Source organism: Abramis brama, assembly GCF_963993115.1.
Source record: "Abramis brama genome assembly, chromosome: 9".
Taxonomy (NCBI): domain Eukaryota; kingdom Metazoa; phylum Chordata; class Actinopteri; order Cypriniformes; family Leuciscidae; genus Abramis; species Abramis brama.
The window spans coordinates 27019323-27046380 of NC_139971.1; the positions used below are offsets into that span (position 1 = coordinate 27019323).

Sequence of the window (27058 nt, forward strand, 5' to 3'; positions counted from 1 at the left end):
TGTTCACATTACCTTTTATATTTGTATCTATTTTTATTATTATTTACACTGACGCTTTAGTATTATTTAGTGAGCAACAATCATGTTAATGCACTCTGCTGGAGAAAAAGAACATTCATTTGGTAACTAAGCAACAGAAATCTAAATTTGTAACAATAAAATGAGACTCTAGGCATAGGCATTTTAAATATAGGTACATTTTCATGAGTAGCCAACATGGGATGTTCATTTTTACTGAAGATGCAAACCAAGGAGCCATGTCGATCAGTCAATAATGATGATTCTTTATTAACAACAAATCCGAATCAAGTGTGGAAATAAACAAAAACGAAATGATTAAACAAAGTAGATCTCGATTTCTAATTATTTAGCTATGAGACTCAATAAACCAAACAAACTCTGTTATTGCGCCTCATTGCGTGCCCCTTACGTCACTCGCGAATCCGGCCACGCCCCCTTCAATCCTGTGTTTGGACATCCTCGCATCAGCAACACTCCGCGCATCCCTTCATGCGCGCTCTGGACACGGATGTGGAGGCGGAGGAGGGAGTCTCGCGCTCTTTCTGTCTCTTTCTCTCTCACTCTCTCTCTCTCTCAGTTCAGCCATTTAAATATCAACCCGTACATCAGGGGGAGCCTACTGACACCGAGACGCCCTGCTCGGATCACATTATTGCTCGGCTTTTTCAAGAGGAGCGTCGCACGGGATGTCAAGCCTCCTGGAGAACCCTCTGCAGGCGGTGCTCTATCTGAAGGAGCTCACCGCCATCGTGCAGAATCAACAGAGTCTGATCCAAACCCAGCGATACCGGATAGACATACTCGAGCGCCGGCTGGAGGATCTAGCGGGTGAGAACCGGCAGCTCCGGGACTCCAGCAGCAGCCATCACCGGCACCCTCCCCGCTATCACCCGCCTCCGCCCCCCCGCACCTCCAGCCTGCCCCGAACCAGCAGAGCCGGGACACCCCCGGTTCAAACTCAGCAGCAGCAGCAGCAGCAACAGCAGGAACAGCATCATTCCCCTCTGGACATGCAGCTTGTGCCTGCTGGACCCAGCAATGCCAGTCCGGACTCTGCTGATGAAGATGATGATGACGCTCAGAACCCCTGCTGTAGGTCCCTGGTCCCACAGACACCTGCCACCTTGTGCCGAGCTGTGGGACTCCCACGGACATCTGAGTGAGTTCTCATACCACAGTTTCTCAAATCACTCTTTCTTTAGGAAAACACGAGATCGATGAGATGTTGAGGCAGATTAGATGCGCCAACAGGATTACATAACAGAGGAATTTCACTATGCAGGCCACAGTGAATATGCAATTGCACATCAATAATTCAGTGATCATAAAACGAATGATGATTTGCATTTATAAAACCTTTCAGCGTTCTGTTTTTAAGATCATGTGGGTGTTTAATCAGTTCTTATATGTATGCGAGAGAGTCTGTATGTATGTGTGTGTGTGTTTGCACTGCTATGTCCAGTCTTGAAATAACCACACACTCTAAAATGGAAGAAAAACGATTATAGGTCAGCATTAGCACAGTACATTCATTATTTCCAGGGCAAAAGGTCTCAAGAAAGAGGTTTTTAATGCACCTGATTATTTTGCTGCAAGAATGCATTTTAAAAAGCACTTAAAAACACTTTATTGCCAGGGATCTACATGCGCGCGCGCACAGATTTATGCATAAAGTGAGGCTTTAAGTGACATTCCCATAGTGTATGTGAATTTGATCCGCCAGCTGGAATCTAATCCACAGTAAAAGAGAGAAAGATTGAGAGACTGAGTGAGTGTGTGTGTGTGTGTTTCATCTATTATGGCTGCTCATCTGCTTCAGTGCACATTTTACGCTGCATTTGTAGAGTATTCCCTCTGTGTGTGTGTGTGTGTGTGTTAACCCCTCGAGCAAAACTGGAATGATACATTCTGATCTGATTTGTTTAATTGTAGCATTATCGTTTCCTTTAGGGTAAAAAAAACACTTAATCTTGAGTCTGAGAGTATGTTACCTTGCTGTGTGTTTATGACAGAATAAAATTAGTTGTGAAGTTGGAAGTGTGAGACTCTCATTGCTAATGAGTTTTAAGGCCGAATTATGCTCATGCATGCAGCTCATTAAAGTTAATCTCACATCGCTAGCATCAGCGTGTCTGGTTATGACAGGTATAATTTGAGACTGTTGCATCTTTATTAGCGAGTGAAGATGGACTGTTTGCGATGGCATTATGCCATCATTTACTCACCCTCATGTCGTTTTCTTTCTTCCGTGGAGCAAAAATGTAGCGGTGCACTTTAAAAAAAAACAAAAAAAAAACAAGAAAGCAGCTGGGAATTTTACATGCACAACAGAATATTGCATTAATAATGAATATTACATAATAACCACAATAGCAGGAGTGTAAGGAAGTGATATGCAAATGTGATTATATTAATAGCACTTCACATTCTCATGTTTTGCTCGAGTGAGAAGTAAACATATTTGATGTGCTGTCAACAATGGAGGGCTCAAACAAGACTCACAGAAACAGAAAACGGGAAGGAGTTGGGGATTCGGAAAGAATTGTGAGCAGCCATTTATATACCAGCAGCTATTTATAATCTAAATTCATTTAAGTATGTTGTTTAGCATCAAGAAGGCTAGTGGTTCTCAACTGCAGGTCTGTTAGAGTTGTAGCCAATAACCAAGCAAAATAACCATTTGTAAGGTAAAAGGAAATATGACTCAGACTACATTAAATGCAGGCTCACTTGCATCAAGGACATGGTTTGTGCCAACTATAATATGTTTTCTGCAGTGAATGTCTGGCTGTCATTTTGGTTGCTATTTCCTCAGCTCAAGTAGAAGAGTATAGCGCTAACGCTAACAATGCCAAGGTCAAGGGTTTGATTCCCAGGGAATGCATGAACTGATAACATGTATACTTTGAATGCAATGTAAGTTGCTTAGGTCAAAAGAGTTGACCAAATGCATAAATTTACTTAAAGGAGTAGTTCACTTTAAAATGAAAATTACCCCATGATTTACTCAACCCTCAAGCCATCCTAGGTGTAGATGACTTTCTTCTTTCAGACGAATACAATCAGAGTTATATTAATAAACACCCTGATGCTTCCGAGCTTTATAATGGCAGTGGATTGCAACCATCAGTTTGAAGCTCAATAAAAGTGCATTCATCCATCATAAAAGAACTCCACACGGCTCCGGGGGGTTAATAAAGGCCTTCTGAAGCGAAGCGATGAGTTTGTGTATGAAATATATTCATATTTAAAACTTTGTAAAGTAAAATAACTAGCTTCTGGCCAAACAAACATACGGACTCGACTCAAGTGTAAAGCGCAACTTATGAAGAAGTAATGCAACGTACTGCTGGTATTTACGGTACGCCATGACGCACTACGCTACTTACGACGTCACAAGTCGTTTGGCCAGAAGCTATAGTTATTATATAGCTATACCCCCGAAGCCGTGTGGAGTTCTTTTATGATGGATGAATGCACTTCTTTTTGAGCTTCAAACTGATGGTTGCAATCCACTGCCATTATAAAGCTCAGAAGCGTCAGGGTGTTTATTAATATAACTCTGATTGTATTCGTCTGAAAGAAGAATGTCATATACACCTAGGATGGCTTGAGGGTGAGTAAATCATGGGGTAATTTTCATTTTAAAGTGAACTACTCCTTTAAGGCCCAATAATCTGGATTCTGAAGCAAAACTAGTTCAGTACCATCACACTAAGCTAATATGAGTGCTTGAGGAAGACAAATGAAATGACATGTAAATAATAGTATTAATTGCCATAATGTGGATTTGAACATTTTCAGGAGTCAGACCGTCTTGCACCAGTTCTGCTGTCCAGCACCAGAGGCCCCAGAGGGAGATTCCAAAACCTGCTCCAGGTGAGGATGACACCATCTGTAACAAGCCAATCAGAAGAGTTACAATTTCTATATATCAAGCAAAATGTGCAATATGAGCAACAGTAAGAAGTAAACAATAAGGAGACTGTGAATATACTTGTTTACCGTAGCTGTCTGCATTGGTTAAGTATTCCATCTTTTAAATGGTAGTGGTTTTCTGTTTGCGGTCCCTGATCTATTGGCCTGAGGCATTCTGGGTAATGGGATTCAAGCCAACGGAATGTATGTGTGTGTGTGTGTCTGTGCGCGAGAAAGAGAGTTAGTTTGTGCTGCAGGTGTAGCTTAACCCTGGTCCGTCCTTTGTCTGATAGACTGGAAAATTCTCGGCATGGATAAGCACCGTCATTCAGGTGGAGAGAGAGGATGTGTGTGTGTGTGTGTGTGAGATGTGCATGTGTGAATGTGGCAGCTCTGCACTATTTTGGGAACTTCAAACCATCTGAGCTTTGTTGACTGCATATTTTATGCTGCCAACAAAACCAAGTTTAATAGCTATTCTTAATAAAACAATACATAATAACTGTGAACATAATCAACAACAGAAAATATGAAGGTAAAAAAGTAGCAAAACTCGAGAGCACGTAGATGTGAATTTGAGAACTTGTACAATAAATATTTGTACTTGTACGTGAACATTTACACTCACAGCTCCAATGTGAAAACCTGTAAAATAAAAATCGGAAGTTGAATGTTTAAATTTGCACTCGCAGACAATAGTCACAAACCTGTATTCTGAATTTGAAGCTGCAGACAAGTAGTCACAAATGTGTAAAATGCCATTCACAGAAATACAATGACAAACTTGTAATATATATTTGCATTTATTCTTACATTCACATTCGCAGTGCAACCTCAATTAGACACTTGCAACTTCTCAAATCTGTCACTGCAATTTAATATTTCACGCCTTGACTTTTGCTACTCTTTTCGCGATATATTAGGTGCAAAACTAACTTGTGCACTTGAAACTCAGTGGCGGTGAGAGAGAAAGGGGGGCGGGGGTGTTCGAAGGAGCCGTTTTATTGGTTGGCGCCTAGCCAATGAAATGGGACTTCTATTGTATGCGATGATGTCACGAAACCCGCGTCCTCTGAGACGATCTGAAACGCTAATGGCTTAATGCACTGATTTAAAATAAATAAATGATATTATCAAACTCAGTAAACACCAATGCATACTACAGAAAAGCAGATGAGCACAGAATATGAACGCAACGCGTTTAATTAAGACAGTGGTATTAAAAGACCAAACTCAGGAAACACCGTAAATAAAGCGTACAGAAAGGCATTTGAGCACAGAATATGAACGCAACGTTAAGCATTTTCCTCCCATAGAAAACCAAGAAAACGCTTAATGAGGCTTAATGGACCAACAGTTAAAAAAAAAAAAAAAACACAATTTGTTATACATAATTAATAAAACACAGGCAGCAGGTTTATTTGCACTGAACACATTTGCTTTCTTTCGTCATATTCTGTGCTCATCTGCTTTTCTGTAGTAGGCTATGCATTATTAGTATGGTGTTTACTGAATTTGATAATATCGTTTATTTCTTTTAATATCAGTCTAAAGCATAGAGAGCCTAAGTCCCTCCCCTTCCGGTTGACCACCATGGGACCTTAATTCGGAAAAATATTGTATGGTAGTCAATGGCGAGAGACAACAAATATTTTGATCTCGTTTGAATTGTGCCCTGAATTACACATATGATGTTTGTCAATTTAAAATATACATTTTAAAGTCAAGAAAGTCGCAGTTTGATGTAAAACTGTTGTGGTATAAGACTGTGAAAATGCGTAATTACAAAGACTACAAACCCAAAAGGCGCACGTGTGACGTCATACCTTTTCTCTCAATGCTGAAGCTAACTTTACTGAAGCTAACGTCTGTCATTTTTTCTATAGTCTTACGTTATAATCGTAACGTTACGCCGTCATGCCTGAGTGTTTTGTACCAGACTGAACACATACGAGCAACGGATGGTGACGTACATAGTGCGAGACGAGAGATGTAGTTCATTGAGCGATTTTCACATAAAACTAAATGTTACTCTTCTGTTTTATGACAAACTGTGACTTTCTTGACTTTCATAATTATCTTTTAAATTGACAAACATCATATGTGTAATTCAGGGCACAGTTCAGACGGAATAAAAAGATAAGTTGTCTCTCCATACATATTTTTTCCGACATAAGATCCCATGAGCCGGAAGCGGAGGGGAGGGACTTAGGCTCTCTATTAAGCCACCCATGTTAGCGTTTCAGTGCACACGGGTTTCGTGACATCATCGCGTAATCATCCTTTGAACACGTACATGTTCACGTACAAGTACGAATATTTATTGTACAAGTTCTCAAATTCACATCTACGTGCTCTCGAGTTTTGCAACTCTTTTACCTTCATAGAAAACCTATACTTTTGAGTCCAGATTTGTAGAAATTATCACCTTTTTTAGCAAACTGATAAGGCAGAAATTACAGAAAACTCTGAATAATTTTTTCCAATGTTTGAACATAAAAGACCAGCTTTATTTCTGTAGAAAATATATTTACTATAATAATAATAATGGTTGAAACCAAGATGGCTAGTGCATTTTGTTTCTTGTATTAAAGTGTGTGATTAAAGCTAAATTCACCGTAAAACATACTGTGACGGCGGTATTATGGGATGCCTGTATAATTTATTTCTTATAATTGTATATTTCATTAAGTGATATGATGTGATATGATCAATCTACTTCAAATGCTTTTACCTTTCAAATGTACTGATAATTACTGCAATAATACAGGAGGTTTATTAGAAAGCCACATTTATTAGAAAGCCACATGAATCAGAGTTCTTTATAAGTAGCCTGTCCATAAAACATGGCCAATATTCACATATAGGAAAACAAAACACCATCAGGGTAACACACGACACCAAAATAATGCATTAAACGCATTAACTTAATAACAGAAAATGTAACAAAACAACACAAAACACAAAAAAATATAATTATATGTGATGTCACGTAGGGACTTCTAGAAAATATGACTGTTTGTATTTCCTTTCTGTTTTCCACTGTAAATTATGGTATTTCATATTTTTTACTTCTAAAAAAAACATACATTTGACAGTATTTTACAGTACAGTACACACAAACTGTATATATAATGTCATGTTAAACCATTTACAATTTTTCACAGCACTCTAAGAAAGAAAAGTCGTAAAAACATGACAAATGTGCGTCCCAGTGTTAATATGAAGCAATTTTTCATATTGTTTTTTTCTGTTTTACCAGTATTTTGAATTACATAGTCCCGTTGCATTGTTTTGTGTTTCAGGGTTGAAACTTTTCTCAAAGGACATTATTCCGTTTTTCTTTCAGTGTGTGTATATAATAAGGTATCATAGCCTATAGTTAAGCATTGTGTTTACATTAGCATTTTTACAAGAAATTACATGAATTACAGTGTTGAGGAAACATGCTTGGGTGTTCAAAACTTGTTGGCACTTTGCCACGTTTTTTTTTAGCATGTTTCTATGTAGTTTTTGGGACGCGACTTGGTGATATCATTTTTGCCCGTGGGACACAAAAAGTTTAATGCTTAGAGTTAGAAGTTTGTTTAAATCACTAACCCTAAGCCTGAGCAAGCACCAGTAATGAAGTTTGCAGATTGATGAACCGGAGAGAGCAGCTTTCATTTTCCCCAAATGATTACTAAAGAGGGTTGCTGAGAAAATAGAAAAAAAGGGAAAACATAAGCATGCTAATGCATCTTCTCATCTCTTATTTGCAGGAATCGACAGCCTGGGTTTCTGCTTGATGTTGAAACTTGTAGTCATGCTCAATCTGTTTTTTAAACAGCTTGAAATAGAAAGCATATTTATTTGAGTCATATCACAGGAAATGACATCAAACTCTTTGCTACTTGCATCACTTTGCACGTTCTCTCACATAAGGAGTGATATCACATTTCAGATTGGGTCCTCAGATCAATCGCGTAGAAACTTAATGATCTGTACCGACCATGTGGATTGGTGTCTGTTCTCACTCTCGTTTAAGGTTCTGCTGCATTTGTTCTCGTTCCTCAGAGGCAAACAGCACTTGGTGCATGAAAGATGGAAACCCTGCTCTCTGGCCCTCGTGTATGAGTGCTTACAGTGCTTAAGTGGCCTTTACTCCAGGGTAGCAGCTAATGTGCTGACAGTGAATACGGTCTAGTGTGCTTTGTGTGTGTGTTGTAAACCCGTGTCTACACTGAGAGAGAAAACCCAGAGAAAATGGAAATGGGGTTGAGCTGTGTTGTTAAGTAGAAGAAACATACTTTGTGACATCTCTCATGATTTAAACATCTGCTTTCCACTCAGAGATGATTTTCATGAGCTCAACATGAGAGGAAAATGGCTTTGTCATGTATGGGCTTACGTAAGATAGAGTAGAGAGTGCTGTTAACCTTTGAGATTTGGTTTGATTCAGTCTTTGGTTTTGGGGATTTATATGAAACCTGTGCATTGTTCAATTTTTGTTTTGTTGCAGAAGCAGTGTGATACACTTTGTGATATAATGTTTTAAATATACAATTTAAATCAAATAAAATGTATTCACTGAATAGTTTAAAAATACAAAACTGAATTTTATTTTATTGCAATTCAAATTTTGCTATTGCATTCAATGTACAGTTTCTGATAATTAAAAGATGATCTAAAACCTTCACTTGATTACCTCATTTCCCACGAAGACTGCGTTGAATTTGAAACCCGTGAAACCCTGCATGCAGTAATTAAGCAGAGTTAATTAGTCCTGAATGCGCACTGGGTTCTGATCAGTCTAGATTAAAAGACAGCAAATCTGGGTCAGCCACTTCTCACTTGTGTCATTCGAATCCTCAGCTCGATTCCTGCTGCAGGAGAGGAACAGAAAGATGAGAAAAAACACGGTCAGCCTGACGTGCCGCCCTGCTCACATCCTCCAGAATATGAGCTCTCTCCTGATCTCAAACAAAAACAGGTAAGCCCCAACGGACAGGCATCTATATATCTATATGATATATCTATATCTCTCTATCTCTCTATCTATCTATCTATCTATCTATCTATCTATCTATCTATCTATCTGTCTGTCTCTCTGTCTGTCTGTCTATCTATCTATGTATGTATCTATCTGTCTGTCTATATCTATCTATCTATCTATCTATCTATCTATCTATCTATCTATCTATCTGTCTATCTGTCTATCTATCTATCTGTCTGTCTGTCTGTCTGTCTATCTATCTCTCTGTCTGTCTATCTATGTATCTATCTATCTGTCTGTCTATATCTATCTATCTATCTATCTATCTATCTATCTATCTATCTATCTATCTGTCTGTCTGTCTGTCTATCTCTCTGTCTATCTATCTATCTGTCTGTCTATATCTATCTATCTATCTATCTATCTATCTATCTATCTATCTGTCCGTCCGTCCGTCCGTCTGTCCGTCCGTCCGTGCATCTCTCTGTCTGTCTGTCTGTCTGTCTGTCTGTCTGTCTGTCTATCTATCTATCTATCTATCTATCTATCTATCTATCTATCTGTCTGTCTGTCTGTCTGTCTGTCTGTCTGTCTGTCTCTCTGTCTATCTATCTATCTATCTGTCTGTCTATATCTATCTATCTATCTATCTATCTATCTATCTATCTATCTATCTATCTGTCTGTCTGTCTGTCTATCTATCTATCTATCTATCTATCTATCTATCTATCTATCTGTCTGTCTATATCTATCTATCTATTTATCTATCTATCTATCTATCTATCTATCTATCTATCTATCTATCTATCTATCTATCTATCTATCTGTCTGTCTGTCTCTCTCTGTCTATCTATCTATGTATCTATCTATCTGTCTGTCTATATCTATCTATCTATCTATCTATCTATCTATCTATCTATCTATCTATCTATCTATCTATCTATCTCTCCGTCCGTCCGTCCGTCCATCTCTCTGTCTGTCTGTCTGTCTGTCTGTCTGTCTGTCTATCTATCTATCTATCTATCTATCTATCTATCTATCTATCTATCTATCTATCTGTCTGTCTGTCTGTCTGTCTGTCTGTCTATCTATCTATCTATCTATCTATCTGTCGGTCTGTCTATCTATATATCTGTCTATCTATCTGTTTATCTATCTATCTGTCCGTAGATAGAGGAACTGGAGCAAAAGTACGGTGGTCCTTTGATTTCCCGGCGTGCGGCCTGTAAGATTCAGATGGCGTTTCGCCAGTACCAGCTCAGCAAGAACTTCCAGAAGATCCGTAACTCAGTTCTGGAGAGTGGGATCCCGCGGCGTATGTCAGTGCGCAGGGTCCGGGTGCAGAGGGAAAGTTTCTCTGCTGAACGGGCGCTGATGGAAGGATGTTCACTCATGGGCATCCCGCTCACACACTCCACGTCACTGCCGGTGGCCACAACAACCACACTCACACACCTGGAGGACACATTCACCGAACAGGTACAGTTACACTATTAACACACATGATGATACAGCATGAATTCTGTGCAATCAGTTCAGCCTATTTACTGTAGTTCAAGTACACATACTACTCTGTTCTATTCATACTATTTTATTGTTTGATTCTATTGCATTTGTTCTTTGTCCTCTGTCCTTTTGATTTGTTGTATTCTGTTCTATTGTATTCCGTTCCATTCTATTCTATTGTATTTCGTTGTCTTCAATTCAAATGTTTTTCTATTCTGTTGTATTAGGTTCTATTATTTTCAGTTCTACTTCATTAAATTCAAATGTTGTATTCTGTTCTGTTTTATTCAAATTTGTTCTATTCCATTCCATTCCATTCCATTCCATTCCATTCCATTCTATTCTATTCTATTCTATTCTATTCTATTCTATTCTATTCTATTCCATTCCATTCCATTCCATTCCATTCCATTCCATTCTCCCTGGCAGGTTCAGACATTAGCACGGTCTATTGACGAGGCTTTGAGTGGCTGGAGTTCTATTCGAGACGGGGAAGGAGAGAAGTCTTCTGCGGCCCCTCCCTCTGGATCCCATCCCGAGGGGCTCCTGATGGACCCCAATACCCTACAGGAGGCCCCACCGGGCAGCTGTGGGGAGAGCATACCACGCAGCGCCAGTAAACTCATGATGGCTTTCAGGGATGTGACTGTTCAAATTGATAACCACAACTTTCGCCTCTCCTCCTCCTCCATGCTGGAGTCAGTTTCCCTTGGTAACGGCATATCCAAGGAGACCGGCTCTGAAGCCCAAACGGGGGGAAAGATCGCAGGCCAGTCAACATCGTCAGCCACGGAGATGCCTGAGTTTCCACCTCCGCCACCCAGCGAGGAAGAGAAAGAGAACCAACAGCCAACCGGATCGGATGCAGCACCGACAACAGGGGCGGGCCTGGAGAGGAAACAGACCAATCAGATTGCACCCGAGACGGCGGAAAACAGCTCAGAGCCCGTCAGTAGCAGCAGCACCTCGACATCAGCGTGCGAGACGATGATTCTGTCTCTGCCCCGCCCACACTGCCAGGACACACCCTGCGGAACGCTGTCGACGGATATCGCACGCAAACGCCTTTACCGTATTGGACTCAACCTCTTCAATGTGTGAGTACAAAGGTTAAAGATAAATCTTTCCATTTAAAGTGGCTTTTTTAGTGTGTGTTACTGGTTTTGCTGTTTGTAAGGCTCAGATGTCCCCACAAAGACAGTGAAACCTACAAAAATTCAACGTTATTTTAGTAATTTATTTAAATTCATATAACTATAATATTTAACTAGAAAAGCTAAGTTTTTCATTGTAAATTTTCAATTTTGGCTTTTCAAAGTCTTATTTGAAACTTAGTTTTGAAGAAAAAAAAGGTTAACAGTGTAAAGGTTTATAAGCCTTGCGAACAAATAAACATTTGATAGATTTGTTCCAAATACTAATCCAAAATATGAGCAACAGTCATAGTGACGTGCCCTTTAGCCAGACGGTAAGACCCACTAAATCTAATATAAAAACAATAGAATTTATTGGTGGGTACATTTGCTGTAAATAAAAATATGATTTCACAAAAGAGCTTTTGTTTGCCGGGTTAGTTTGCCCATGACTAAAGAGTTGAGTGCATTTTCATTATGCCTGCTGATACACACTGACAAATACACACACACTTGCACATGTATACATACACACATACTCAAGAAGACTATATTACACTCCCTCAGGGGTGATTGTGAAGCTCTTTCTCTGCTCCATTTTGTGTGTGTAGCTCTTTCAGACAAACACACACACACACACACATACAGAGAGAGAGAGAGAGAGAGAGAGAGAGAGAGAGAGAGAGAGAGAGAGAGGGAATAAAGCCAATCCTCAGAGGATTCAGAGTGCATCAGCACTCAATTGAAATCTCAGATCAAATTCACTTTGACATGCTTGACGTGAGTAGTGCCACGGTTGCCATGGTAACCAGGTGATCTACACTCAAGGTTTTACTCAGGCTGTGTGACCAAGGGACAATGTTGTTTTTACAAGGTTTCTGTCAAGATGTATGCAGGAATTGTATTTTTTTCAGCTGTTCACTCACAATGAGTAAGGGCAACGTAGCACGTTTGGGGTGAAGCACGTGTGTGTGTGCGTTTGCCAGTATAAGGTCAGATGTGACCTGAGAAGATGTTCGGAGTGGTGGAAATAATGCACGTTACAGTGATGTCATCTCGGAGTCTGATGCTAAAGAAAGCAAGAAACAGAAAAATACAAAGAGAGACTGAGAAGGAAATATCAGTATTATTATAAATGAACATCTCAATGCAATAGCGCAAATAAAACAGAAGCTTTCACTGATGTCCATTTCAAAAAGGCCATATGGCTTGTTTTTTCCCTTAAATCAACTTATAATGAAGCAATGTCCTGCTCCACTCCAAGTTTTTCATTTCACACTCCTTGCCTTCACTACTCGCTTTACTTGAAATGTCTTTATAAAGGTCTTTACTGTCACTTTTGATCAATTTAATGCATCCTTGCTGAATGAAAGCAATTTCTTACTGACCCAAACTTTTGATTAGTAGTGTACATACATAAATATAAGATACTCAGTCCAGCTGTTATTGGCTGAGGGCTGCTAATATAGACGTTGTGATGCACATATGGACATGTGCGTCTCTGAAACAGAATGATGTGATTCGATGTGGAAAGAGTAATCTGAAATATGCTGTATGTTTTTAGCTATGAATATCTCTCCTATCACATTTATATATGCGAACCTGCGCACAAGCACAGAAACCTCTTCAGGGTTTTTTCCCCCCCTGGAAACATAATAACTTTCACAGACCCAGACTAAATGCAGATTGTTTGTGTATCTTCTGTTAAAAGGGCAGAAATCTGCAGAATTTTGTTGAATGTTTTTTAACATGTTAAAATATGTCTGCAAAAAATCATTCAATTATGCTTAACAATTCATGTACACTATTGGTCAAACGTTATGCGCATCATTTATTGGCTCAAAAATACAGTAAAAACAGTATTATGAAATATTATTACAATTTAAAATAACTGTGAATAATATTTTCCATACAGTATTTTTTAAAATGTAATTTATTACTGATGCAATTTTCAGCATCATTACTCCAGTCTTCAGTGTCACATGATCCTTCAGAAATCATTATAATATGTGGATTTGATGCTCAAGAAACATTTCTTATTATCATCAATGTTGAAAACTATTTTTGTTTGTAATATTTTTGTGGAAACTTGTGGAAACAGGTAGTGTACATTTAAGTATAAATAAATATAAAAAATGTATATTAAATGTACATGAAGGTATATTGTATCATAGCATTATATAATATAATGTTAGCTAATTGTCTAAATGATAGTTATTATAAAGTGTTAGCTCTAGCTTCTTTAGAAAAAGAAAAATCATTTGTTAGTACTCATCTACATCTTTCTTGATCTTCCTGCAGAAATCCAGACAAAGGCATCCAGTTCTTGATATCCAGGGGCTTTATTCCGGATACCGCCATTGGCGTTGCTCACTTCCTGTTGCAGAGGAAGGGTCTGAGCCGACAGATGATTGGAGAGTTCCTGGGTAACAGCAAAAGGCAATTCAACAGAGATGTGTTAGAGTGAGTCATGTCTTCATAAAGTTTTCTATGTATCATAGTAATTTTGCAGACGATCTGTCTGATGAGGCAAATATTTAGTCCAAAATCCTGTAAAACATCTATATAAGCCCTATATCTATCTATATTCCCCCATCTATATAAATTATTAAAGAGAATCAGAACCAGAATGAGATTTATAGCCAAGTACAGTATGTTTACAGTATGTTTGTCATGGTGATAAAAAGCTTCCAGTGCACTGGAACAGCAACAGGATAGTAATAAATAAATACATATTAACAATATAAACATAATAGATGAATAAAATAGACCAAAACTATGTACAAATATACTATATAGAAATACAATTATGCAAGGGATTGACAAGATTATGCAAAAAAGGTCAGAATTGTCAATGGCAATAAATAGAAAATCTAAATAAAAAATATTGTGTCAATAAATAATATTAAACTATAATATTAATTAACGAACTATGAAATTCTATTCTTGTTTTGAAAGGGAAACATTGCGATTAGAGTAAATAAGACGGCATTAACCAGCGCATACATATTACTGCATATTCAGGATTGGGGCTTATAATTTAAGAACCAACCACTGAAGGTAATAACGGCACATTTTCATTTCTTACAGTGCTGGAGCTTCATAAATTGGGCTCTTAATTCAATCAGAGCACATTTATGAGGTTTATGTGGCCTCTCTCTCTCTTTCTCAGCTGTGTGGTGGATGAAATGGATTTTTCTATGCTGGAGCTGGATGAAGCTCTGAGGAAGTTTCAGGCTCACGTGCGAGTGCAAGGAGAAGCTCAAAAAGTCGAGAGACTCATTGAAGCATTCAGGTGAGAATCACACACACACACACCAGTAAAGAGTCATTTCCTAAACACACATGTCATTTTTCAGATTAACTATGGCAATTTTATCCACAGCTTTTACTGGGTGCGGTACATTTACTATAATGCGCATTCCTGTGTAATCTGTTGCTCCTTCTTTCAGTCAGAGGTATTGTATGTGTAACCCTGACGTGGTGCAACAGTTTCATAACCCCGACACCATCTTCATCCTGGCCTTTGCCATCGTGCTGCTGAACACAGACATGTACAGTCCCAACATAAAACCAGAGCGCAAGATGCTGCTGGAAGACTTCATACGCAACCTACGAGGTGTGTTTTTGTGTGCTTTAATTAAAACCAGAGCGTGTTGGTGTTTTGAGGTCAGAGATTAAATATTTGATTTTGAATCTTGCCGATTTTAATCAGCTTTCCATCTCCATGTTTAAATTAGCATTTTTTTTCATATCAAAAGAGTCACTTTGATTATCTCCTAGGAGTGTAGGCAGTGTGTGTGTGTGTGTGTGTGTGTGTGTCTTGGACAGATTCCTGGTGTCTGATCAAATAATTTTTGATCTGTTGCCTACTTCCTGCAAACACATACAGTATAAGAGAGCTCTTCTTTAAAGTGAATGTAAAGACATGGGGACTGGAACGAAATCAGCTTGTTATTAGTCAAGCTCTAGTTTATAATAAGACTTTTCCATAGAGCCAAATAAATCCTCAATTTAAACAGCAACAAGTCACCTAAAAGTACACAGTGACACCTTTGCTTTTCTATATGCCGTGGTCCTTGTTAACAAAAGATTTATTTCTATTACACAGGCTACACAGTTTTTCCTGCCTTAAAGGGATAGTTCACCCAAAAATAAAAAGTCTGTCATCATTTACTCGCCCTCATGTTGTTCCAAACCTGTATGAGTTTCTTTCTTCTGTTGAACACAAAAGAAGATATTTTAAAGAATGTTTGTAACCAGACAGTTGACAGTAGCCATAGTATTTTTTTTAGCCATCAACTGTTTGGTTACCAACATTCTTCAAAATATCTTCTTTTGTGTTGATCAGAAGAAAAAAAAAAACATACAGGTTTGGAACGAGTAAATTATGACAAAATTGGCATTTTTGGGTGAACTAGGCCTATCCCTTTAAACTATATTTTTACTTTTGAATTATGATGTAAAAAAAAGAAAAAAGAAATAAATTCCCCTTCAGGAGTGGACGATGGGGCAGATATTCCACGGGAGATGCTAGCCGGGATTTACGAGCGGATTCAGCAGAGGGAGCTGCGCTCCAATGAGGACCATGTGACCTACGTTACCAGGGTGGAGCAAAGCATTCTTGGAATGAAGACGGTGAGTCAGTTCTCTACCAATTAAACAAAAAGGTCATGTAAAAGTGAAAAGTGCATCACCTTTTGGTTCGGTTTGTACCAGTTACAGATTTGAAAAGGTGATTAGAGACAGTGAGAGAGCTGACCAAACTGTCTTCTTAACTTTACAGTGGGTCTTGCTGAGCCAAACATTGCCATTACTATCACTCATACTAGCGCAGCGGAGGGCCGACGTCCTGCAGAGATTTATCTCCAGCTTGCCCCAAAACACCTGCCTGGAAGTTTCTAGAATGCCTGAAGACCTTGATTAGTTGGATCAGGTGTGTTTAATAGGGGTTGGAGCTGAACTCTGCAGGACAGTGGCCCTCCAGGAGCAGGATTGGACACCCCTGTAGTAGTGTAAGTGATCTGAACAAACCCAAACACACTAGGTATTGAACTTATCCAGCACCGTTTATGTCCAGGGATCCTTCTTAACCATTTTAAGGAACAAATATTTAGAAAAAACAAGTATGAAATTGTTATTGCCAAATAATGATTGATATATATATATATATATATATATATATATATATATATATATGAAGATTAAGTAAAGATCATGTTCCATGAAGATATTGTGTAAATTTCCTACCGTAAATATATTAAACATTTATTTTTGTGAGTGAATGCATCTCAATGACGAACATAAATGGACAACTTTAAAGGCGATTTTCTCAATGTTTCGATTTTTTGCACCCTCAGATTCCAGATTTTCAAATAGTTGTATATCGACCAAATATTGTCCTATCCTAAGAACCATACATCAATGGAAAGCTTATTTATTCAGCTTTCAGATTAAGTATAAATCTCAAGAAAAAAAAAAAAAAAAGACCCATGTGACTCAGGGTCACATATGCATTTGATTCACTAAAAAAAGCTCATAAGAGTCATTTGTTCAGGATTCAGGCTATACTGGTTGTACTATACTGTATGTTTTTTAATTCACTGAAAAGAAACGGCTCATAAAAAAACATTTGTTTGTGAAGCGGAATACACTGGTTGTGCTGCATGTTTTTTATTCACTAAAAAGAACCAGCTCAGTAAAGAGTGATTTGTTCTGTAATCAAAGTTTTGCGCTATTAACGGACAAGGTTCATAATTTTTTTCTTATGTAAATGAACCTGGTTCTGCATAAGAACTTGCTGAAAAATAAGGAAGGTAAACAACATGGTTTTCATATACAAGTCTGAAACTTAAATTTGATCATATTTTTAACTTATATGACCCCAAAAACTTTTGCAAGTCTGAAGTTTGATTAACATGATGAAGTAAAAATAAACTTCAGCCAGTTAAATTCACATTACAGCTTCTGGTCATTATTTTTTCCCACCTCTGTATGCCAACAGCTGAGTGAATCAGTTTATAAAAACAGGTATAAAAACAAGGAACTTGTGACTGAAACTGCTCATTAGTTTGGTGCTGTAATTTTAGATTCCACATGACAGCGCAGCAAAACACTGTACCTCCTTATGAAATATTCATTTCTTTCATCAGCCCATGCTACATCAGAAATCCCTCTTTTCATTTCCTGTGCTGACGGAAGCTGTACCTTCTGAATTGAATTCACCCGATATTTGATCTCTCTCTTTCTTCCTCAGATACTGTCGGTTCCTCACCGTAGGCTGGTGTGCTGCAGTCGACTCTATGAGGTCACCGATGTAAATAAACCGCAGAAACAGGCTTCGCATCAGAGAGAGGTGTTCCTCTTCAATGACCTGATAGTGGTGAGAGACACGCAGATGAAAGCATATTCGCACACGTACAAACAAACAACTGAAAATAAACTAAATCTTTCTTGTGATGTTAGATCCTAAAACTATGCCCTAAGAAGAAGAGTGCCGCAACATACACGTTCTGCAAGGCCATGGGTTTACTGGGAATGCAATTCCATCTGTTTGAGAATGAGTGTAAGAACACAAGCACACACAAAACAGTTAAATGTTATATATGTTAATATTTTACTGTATTTATAAATACAGTTACAGTTATAGTTGTCCATAAAAGTACTACAGGAGGTAGTACTACCATGGACTTGTATGTAAAAAAAAAAAAAAAGATCTAAAATGTCTAAATATTGAAAAAACATTACAATAATTAAATAACCTTTTATGTCACTTTTTATACAATTCAGCTGCTTCTGAAGAATGACCAAAATTTTACTTTGAAGTACCATTTTGTTAATTTTTAACCTAAAATTCACAAATCCTCAAAGCAGGACCTTACTCAATACTTGGAGTATCAGATGTGTGATACACAGCGTGTTTTCTCCATCACAGATTACCCTCATGGAATCACGATATTGTCTCCGTTCTCGTCGGAGAAGAAGCAGGTGGTGAGTTTCTGTTCTCAGAGCTCAGAGGAGCTGCTCAAGTTTGTAGAGGACCTGAGAGAGAGCATCGCAGAGGTGGCAGAGATGGAACAAATTCGGATTGAGTGTGAGTGTCTTTGCATGTTACTGCTCATTTTGCTCATTTACTCCTGTTCACATGCTTTAGCTTAGTGATAGTCACATTTGTTAAATTCTACATAAAAAAAATCTGTGTTTCTGGACGTCCATGTTTTTGTCTAAAATACATCCCATAGATTTACATTGAAAAGCTAAAATCTGGGGAACAGTAAGAAACCACCTATCAATCACATAGCAACATGTTTAACAATCTTAGTGGTGAGTTTTGCACAGGCAAACATCACTCACATTTGCTTCAGAAAAGTTTTGATCTATTCACTCTTAAAAATAAAGAGTTCAAAAGAAGGTTTTGCAGCAATGCAAGCAAACCATTTTGGGTTCCCCAAAGAACCTTTCGGTAAAAAAATCATAAAAGAACTAGGGCTGTGAAACGATTAATCGCATCCAAAATAAAAGTTTGTGTTTACATAATATATGTGTGTGTACTGTGCATAATTATTTTGTATATATAAATACACACACATGCATGTATATATTTAAGAAAAATGTGTTATTTATATATAAAATATTTATATTTATTTATAATACAAATTATATATGTATATATATATATATATATATATATATATATATATATATATATATATATATATATATATATATATATATATATATATATAAGCAACTAGGCCTATTTCTTAAATATATGCATGTGTGCATTTATATATACAAAATAATTATGCTCAATACACACACATATATTATGTAAACACAAACTTTTATTTTGGATGCGATTAATCGCGATTAATCGCTTCACAGCCCTAAAAAGAACCATTTTTTAGTGCAAAGAATATTTAAATAATCTGAAGAAACTTTCAACTATAAAGAACATTGTGCAATGGAAAGGTTCCAAGGATGATAAAGGTTCTTCATGGAAACCATCGATGCCAATAAAGAACCTTTATTATTAAGTGTGTTTGTGCTTTTTCAGGTTAATAATAGCCACATTATTTATAGTACATTATTGTGTATAGGCTGTATGTGTGGGCTATGCTGTATGTAATAGAACAGTGTTGTATATTAGCACTATAAATAATTAAATAATTTGTAACATTTTAATTCATTATCATTTTCTAAAGGTTAGCTTGAATAAAAATGAATTCTCTACATTCCTCTGAGGTTTGAATGCTATGGTTGTGGCCAACATTAAAGTGAATTATGCATGTGGTTCTCAGGGGAACTAGAAAGACAACAGGTTGTGAGAAATCAAACTAACAAGAATGGCACACAACTAGACATCCACGCTGGACCTAGTTCTGCTTCAGGTACACACACTTACACACACACACACACACACACACGCACGCACACGCGCGCTCATACACAACAATAAGACTGTTTTTCATGTCTTGTGTATTTGTATGGCTTGCAGGGGATGATTTTTATGAGAAAACAGGAAGCAACACAGTAGAGGTTTGTATCAGTATATCGTGGTGTGAGCGCAGTGCAAATTATGTTCCGATTCTGTGTGCATGTATTTATAGTGTCCTCAAAAATTTTGGACCCCTAGGCAAAGTGTGGTTTTGGATAATATCAGCATAATTCTGTATTATTTTTAGTGATGACTTTGCAATGATTAAGTTGCAAGGGACTATGGAAATATATAAATATATATATCTATATATAAATATATAACTATGGAAATGTATTTAAAAGAATCAGTGAATTCAGAGCATAGAAAAATACCGTACAAGAGCAGTTTATAAAGCATCTTCAAACTGTGTTCTGATTGATCTGTTGCTCTGCAAATCAATCAGTGAAGCTAAAAAAATGTGCAACCAAGAAGAAAAATATTATTGTCTTCAATGATAATTGCATAATACGCCAATGCATTTACACCAAAAATGTTGAGGATTTTTATGCTGATATTGTCCCATTTTTAAACCTAGGGTGTTTCCAAAATTTTTGGGGACATTGTAGGTGGTGACAGCATGTATTGTAGTTAACATCACTATCTCCTTGCAGAATCAGAGATAACCTCCCCACTGGCCCCCCACTCCCTGCCCTTTGACCCCTTGAGCTCACTCTGTCCCTGTCAGAATGGAGACGCCCGCCCTCGGTGTCTTCACTGCAATCACACACCACTCGTGCAGAGCAATAACGGCACTTCCGCCCCTCAGAAAACACCACCCCACTGCCCCTCGTCGTGATCTATAATCTATGGCTTCCCACTACAGCTGCTGTTGTTGTGGTGAAATTCTTTCAACTTAAAAATCTTTATGCCAGTGGAAATTATGTCGATAGTGTATTCAAATAAGACACACTGATAAGCGCATTCACACATACAGGGCCCTATTTTAACGATCTAAGCGCATGGTCTAAAGCACATGGCGCAAGTGCACTTTTGCTAGTTTAACGCGCAAGGCGCATGTTCTAAAAGGGTTGTCCCTATTCTCTTAATGAGTAATGGGTGTGTTTTGGGCGTAACATGCAAAAACCAATCAGAGTCTCATCTCCCATTCCCTTTAAAAGCCAGTTGCGCTCGTGCCATGGCGGATTCGCTATTTACATGGCGGAATTTGCAAGCGGAAAAACTGAATGCTTCTCCAGAGAGGAAACGGATTGTGCGCGAGGTTAAAGCTCGCAAGCAGACCATCTACGGGACAAGCCTGATTCCACCATATCTTTATGTACACATCTTTTACATTGTAATCCTTTTATTTTTAATATTTGGCTAGTTTGTGTGCTGTTGCGCGTCCCTGTGTGTGTAATAAGCAGAGTGTATGTGCATTGTGCACCCGCCTATAGGCTCATATTACTAATGTGCCCTTTAAATAACAAAAAAATACTGCGCCATGATGAAGTGCGGCCAAGTGAATGAATAGACATTCAGTTGGTGAATGTCTATTTCAGTTTCCTCAAAATAGCAACGCGCCAACAATGCAATGTGATGGGCGCACAAATGGGTGCATTTGCTATTTAAACAACGTGGTGCAGGACGTGAAAATGATAACTGCGTCGGGCTGAAACTAGCAAAAAACACTTGTGTCAAGCCTGGCATTGTGCCGGGTGTATCAAATCAAATCAAATCAAATCAAATCAAGTATATTTGTATAGCGCTTTTCACAATACAGATTGTATCAAAGCAGCTTCACAGTATTAAATTAAAATAATACAACAAGGTTTGTTTCTAGTGGAATTTATTGATTGATAGAATAAAATTAAATATCCCCAAAATATCCCCAACTGAGCAAGCCAAAGGCAACAGTGGCAAGGAACCGAAAAAACTCCATCAAGTGACCTAATGGTGTCCTAAAACTCCATCAGGTGACCTAATGGTGTCCTAAAACTCCATCAAGTGACCTAATGGTGTCCTAAAACTCCATCAGGTGACCTAATGGAGAAAAAAAAAACCTTGGGAGAACCCAGGCTCAGTCGGGGGCCAGTTCTCCTCTGGCATTTATGAACTAGAGGCCGGATTGTAGTTTGAACTGTAAGATTAACAATATTATATGAATGCCTGGCCGAAAAGATGCGTCTTTAATCTAGTTTTAAACTGGGAGAGCGAGTCCGAGCAACGAACAGTATCAGGAAGACTATTCCAGAGTTTCGGAGCCAAATGTGAAAATGCTCTCCCTCCTTTGGTTGATCTGGATATCCTAGGTATGACCAAAAGCCTCGAATTTATTGATCTTAAAGAGCGCGATGGATTATAGGGCGATAGAAGATCCGTTAAATAGACTGAAGCTAAGCCGTTTAGGGCTTTATAAGTCAGTAGCAATACCTTATAATTAATACGGAACTTTATAGGTAGCCAATGTAGTGATGATAAAATCGGTGTTATATGATCATATTTACTTGATCTAGTAAGAACTCTAGCAGCTGCATTTTGGACTAACTGTAGCTTGTTTATTGAGGATGCAGGACAACCAGCTAATAAAGCATTACAGTAATCTAGTCTCGAGGTCATGAATGCATGAACTAACTTTTCTGCATCAGAAACTGATAGCATATTACGTAGCTTAGCAATGTTTCTAAGGTGGAAAAAGGCTGTTTTTGTAACATACGAAATATGATTTTCAAAAGACAGGTTACAATCGAGTATAACACCCAGGTCTTTTACTGTAGAGGATAAAGTAACAGGACATCCTACGATGTCAAAGTTGTATTGTGAGAGGTTCTGTGGGCGGTTTTTTGAACCGATAAGTATTACCTCTGTCTTGTCTGGATTTAATAAAAGAAAATTACGCGTCATCCAATCTTTTATATCTTTAACACACTCTGTCAATTTGGATAATTTAGCGTTTTCATCCGGCCGTGATGAAAAATATATTTGAGTGTCATCAGCATAACAATGGAAACTAATTCCATGTTTCCTTATAATATTTCCAAGTGGCATCATATATATTGAGAATAATAGAGGGCCTAACACAGATCCCTGCGGCACTCCATAGTTTACTGGAGTTATGATCGATTTTTCTCCATTTAAATAGACAAAATGGTAGCGGTCAGATAAGTATGATCTAAACCAGCTTAATGCTTGTCCTTGAACACCAGTATAATTTTGTAGTCGATCTAAGAGTATTGTGTGATCTATAGTATCGAACGCAGCACTAAGATCAAGTAAAACTAGTATTGAGATACAGCCTTGGTCAGATGCTAAAAGTAAATCATTTGTGATTTTAACAAGCGCAGTTTCAGTGCTATGATGCGGCCTGAATCCTGACTGAAACTTTTCATAGATGTCATTTTCTTGCAAGAAAGAGCCCAGTTGAGTGGACACAACTTTTTCTAGTATTTTAGACATAAATGGAAGATTTGAAATGGGTCTATAATTTGCTAGATTATTATGATCTAATTGTGGTTTCTTAGTGAGAGGTTTTATAACTGCCAGTTTAAATGTTCTTGGAACATGACCTAAAGATAAAGATGAGTTAATAATATTGAGGAGAGGTACTTCCACTACAGGTAACACTTCTTTCAGTAGTTTAGTTGGTATAGGATCTAATAAACATGTTGTTGTTTTAGATGAAGTGATAAGTTTATTTAACTCTTTTTGTTCTATAGTTGTAAAGCACTGTAATTGTTCTTGCGTCGTGATAATTGAGGCTGAATTATAAGGCGCGATTGAGGATTGAACGTTTACAATTGTGGTTCTGATGTTTTCTATTTTCTCAGTGAAGAAGTTAATGAAATCATTACTACTAAACTGTAACGGGATATTTTGTTCGGGTGACGTCTGTTTATTTGTTAGTCTAGCCACGGTGTTAAATAAAAACCTAGGATTGTTTTGGTTATTTTCTATTAGTTTGCGGAGGTGCTCAGCCCTGGCCGCTTTTAGGGCCTTTTTATAACGTGACATACTGTCTTTCCACGCGATTCTAAAGACCTCTAAATTAGTTTGTTTCCATTTACGCTCTAAATTACGGGTTTCTCTCTTTAGAACATGCGTAGTATTATTGTACCATGGTGCTTTACTTTTCTCTCTGACCTTTTTTAATTTAATGGGTGCAACAACATCCAATGTTCTAGAGAGAATGGTGCTCATAGTGCTAGTTAGTTCTTCTAGTTCATCTGTTTGTTTGGGTTCAGGCAGCAGCTGAGACAGATTAGATAAGCAATTTGAGAAATTATCTATGGTGGATGGAAGGATTGTTCTGCCTGGTCGATAACGCGGGTATGATAGGGCCCACAGCCTAAACTGGAACTCTCGCACTGGAACTCATTAAAATTCAAATACTTCATTACGAAAAAGGAATGAGCAGTGGTTAGTGTGGACCGACAGGCTACTTGAGTTTGCTTTCACGAGATGCCTCGCACATAACATACCGGTACACACACACACACAAGGTCTGTCAAGACAAGGTGCAAATTATCCAGCATGCAATAAAGACCCTCGCTCCCAAGCGTCTAGGCCCTCCAGGGGCACTTTTAATGCTTCTTACAGACGGATAAAAATATAACAGTCTGATTAGCAGCGCGGTAATAAAAGGAAATGCATAAAATAGCAGTTAATTATCCAAATCCCGGCTGTTCAAGTAGGAAGTCGCCCTGCTTTCACCCACTTCGACTGTGCTGCATGTACGTAGTTGTGTCACGTTCTGCCGCCTGCATGCTCTGTGGCATGGCCTCGTCGTGTGATCCGCACCAGAGGGCCGTGAGAGTGCAGCAGGCCAGGCTGATAACGCTTCCTGCTTCTGGCTGTTTCTAAACTAGGTGTCAATTCACAACAGGCTCCAAACATACCAACTCAGCTCTCCTCTGGCCCCACCCAGCGCTCAGCAACACCTGGCCGTCCTGCCTAGCCCCGCCCCTGGCTCCGCCCTCACCATCTCCCCAGACACCCTGATCCAGTGCCAGCAGATCGTCAAGGTGATCGTCATGGATGCCGCCGGGCGTGGCCACGTGGAGGCGTTCCTCAGCCACAACCCCGCCCACCGCCTCATCCAATCGGCTGTGTCCACGCCAACCAGGTCACGGGAGGGGGGCAAGCAGCAGCAGCAGCCGCCCCTCCCTCCCCCGCCGCCTCCTTATCATCACCCGCATCAGTTTTGCCCCCCGACCCCTCCACCACCACGTCACCTGCTGAGCCAACGCAGGTACTCCAGCGGGACACGCAGCCTAGTCTGAATAACACACACTCAGAGACAGAGATGAGTTTATACCTGTTAAAAGGACACATCCCCTAAATTGAACATTCTGTCTTTATTTAATCACCCACATGTTGTTCCAGACTCATGCTGCTAACATATATATATATATATATATATAAAATCACAATTAAAGTACTCTATATATAATAATTAGATATATATAATTTGTGCACTATATTCCAAGTCTTCTGAAGCGATAAGTGAGCTTTGTGTGTCACTGAAAATCTCCACTGTAATTCTAAAATGACTTTCACTGGCACATTTAAATGAACTTTAGACATTTTAACTAGAAGAAATAAGACATATTTGGCAGTTTATGAAGTGTCAACTGTCCAGTATTATTTTGTATTATTATACTATTTATTTATATATTAAATGTATTTATTCATATATTAAATTTGCTTTTATTTTTATATTTACATTTTTCCTTTTAATTTTAGTAATTATGTTATGTGCTTTTAACATTTTTATTTCTATTTAGCTTTAATTTAGCTTTAGTCATTTTAGCACTTCAACAAAAATATTTGAAATTTATAATAAATATTTACAATAAAAATATTTTATTTCAATTGGTTGGCAAGGCACCACTTCTAATGTTTGTTTAAACTTTTTAAGTTTAAGTTTTTCATCTAATATTTATATTTTATTCCAGCTCCATTTCAATTAACAAAAGCATTGAGATTTTTTTTAATGAACTATCATTGCATGGAAACAAGCTATAAAAATTATGTTCCTTGAAAAAAAAAAAAAACAGCATATGGATTTTAAAGCAACATGAGGGTGAATAAATATTGATGGAATGTTCATATTTATGTGAACTATTGCTCTGAAAACTAAACTATCATGTACACTCTTTTTCTGAAGACACAAAATAGCACAAGCAACCCAGTCTGAACTGTTAGGCTCTGATCGCTCAAAAGAAGCTATTCTTAGAATAGTTGGGTCCTCATGGCCTTAAAGTGTGCATTTAAAGTGAGTAGATGTATAGTATTTTTTTAAGAGGGTTTTTTTCTCAGATCTTTTTTGTGTGTGTTCACCATGTCCCTGCATTCAAATTAAGTGTTTATATTTTGATTTCTCCTTAAACACCCATGTCATGTGACCTGAACTACAATAGATGGATGTAGTATAGAGAGAGTGCTTGTGAAGGTGAATTTGTTCAAAGACACTAGCATTAAATAATGTTTGCAATTATATTTATGTTCACATCATATTTTGTATGGAAATAGGAAATCACCACCCTCTTTCAAAGGTCTTACCTGTTAGTCTAAATTCCAAAGACGAAATCCAATTCCAGTATTTGGATATACATCATACCTCAACATTTCTGAAAAAGAAAAATGCAAAAGTAACTTGGTTAGATAAGAGAACACCCCTTGAGCTAGTTTAGATACAACAATAAACAGTTTGTGCACACGTCTTCTGCTTTCCCATTGGTGGTTGTCACATCATGTGAATCCACATTGGCATTCGAATGGCAGAAAATGAATCTTTTAGTGAATTATTTAAACTGTGTTGTGAATGTCCTGAATCCAAAGATTTTGGATGATATTTAGGTCAGGACGTGGCCACTAAAAAATATCTAATTTCCAAGATAAAAGCTACAGATTATGTCTGTATACGGCATCATCTACTGTCGTTTTTTTCCCAATCCCCTGAGAAATTGAGGACGCTGCCATCCTGTGTGGAGGAAACGCTTGATCGTGAGAGCCGTGCACCTCATACCTAACAAGGGTGTTGACTGAGCTCTAGAAACCCTTTAAAACGTTTGGACACCCGGCTCTAGA

General features: G+C 38.1%; 1 protein-coding gene across 3 annotated transcripts; it reads left to right on the forward strand.

Annotated features, from left to right (window-relative positions):
• Positions 1–317: 317 nt before the first annotated feature.
• On the forward strand, positions 318–25601 carry iqsec3b (IQ motif and Sec7 domain ArfGEF 3b). 3 transcript variants are annotated; one of them, XM_084124116.1, is made up of 15 exons: positions 318–1180; positions 3826–3900; positions 8794–8911; positions 10085–10393; positions 10850–11517; positions 13855–14016; positions 14726–14848; positions 15006–15172; positions 16052–16191; positions 17810–17935; positions 18019–18118; positions 18488–18646; positions 19854–19943; positions 20051–20091; positions 24835–25601. In XM_084124116.1, exons 1-15 carry the CDS (start codon positions 708–710, stop codon positions 25246–25248), a joined length of 3165 nt encoding a protein of 1054 aa, XP_083980242.1. In that variant the 5' UTR covers positions 318–707; the 3' UTR covers positions 25249–25601. The 3 variants fall into 3 exon arrangements, with proteins under 3 accessions (XP_083980242.1, XP_083980244.1, XP_083980243.1); XM_084124118.1 differs by having other exon boundaries at positions 24852–25048; XM_084124117.1 differs by lacking the exon at positions 20051–20091 and having other exon boundaries at positions 24852–25101.
• The last annotated feature ends 1457 nt before the right edge of the window (positions 25602–27058 follow it).

Coding starts and splice junctions, on each gene's coding strand:
- iqsec3b (XM_084124116.1), top strand. CDS start 708: ATGTCAAGCCTCCTGGAGAACCCTCTGCAGGCGGTGCTCTATCTGAAG. Junction 1,181..3,825: donor GGACTCCCACGGACATCTGA/GTGAGTTCTCAT, acceptor GAACATTTTCAG/GAGTCAGACCGTCTTGCACC. Junction 3,901..8,793: donor GATTCCAAAACCTGCTCCAG/GTGAGGATGACA, acceptor TCGAATCCTCAG/CTCGATTCCTGCTGCAGGAG.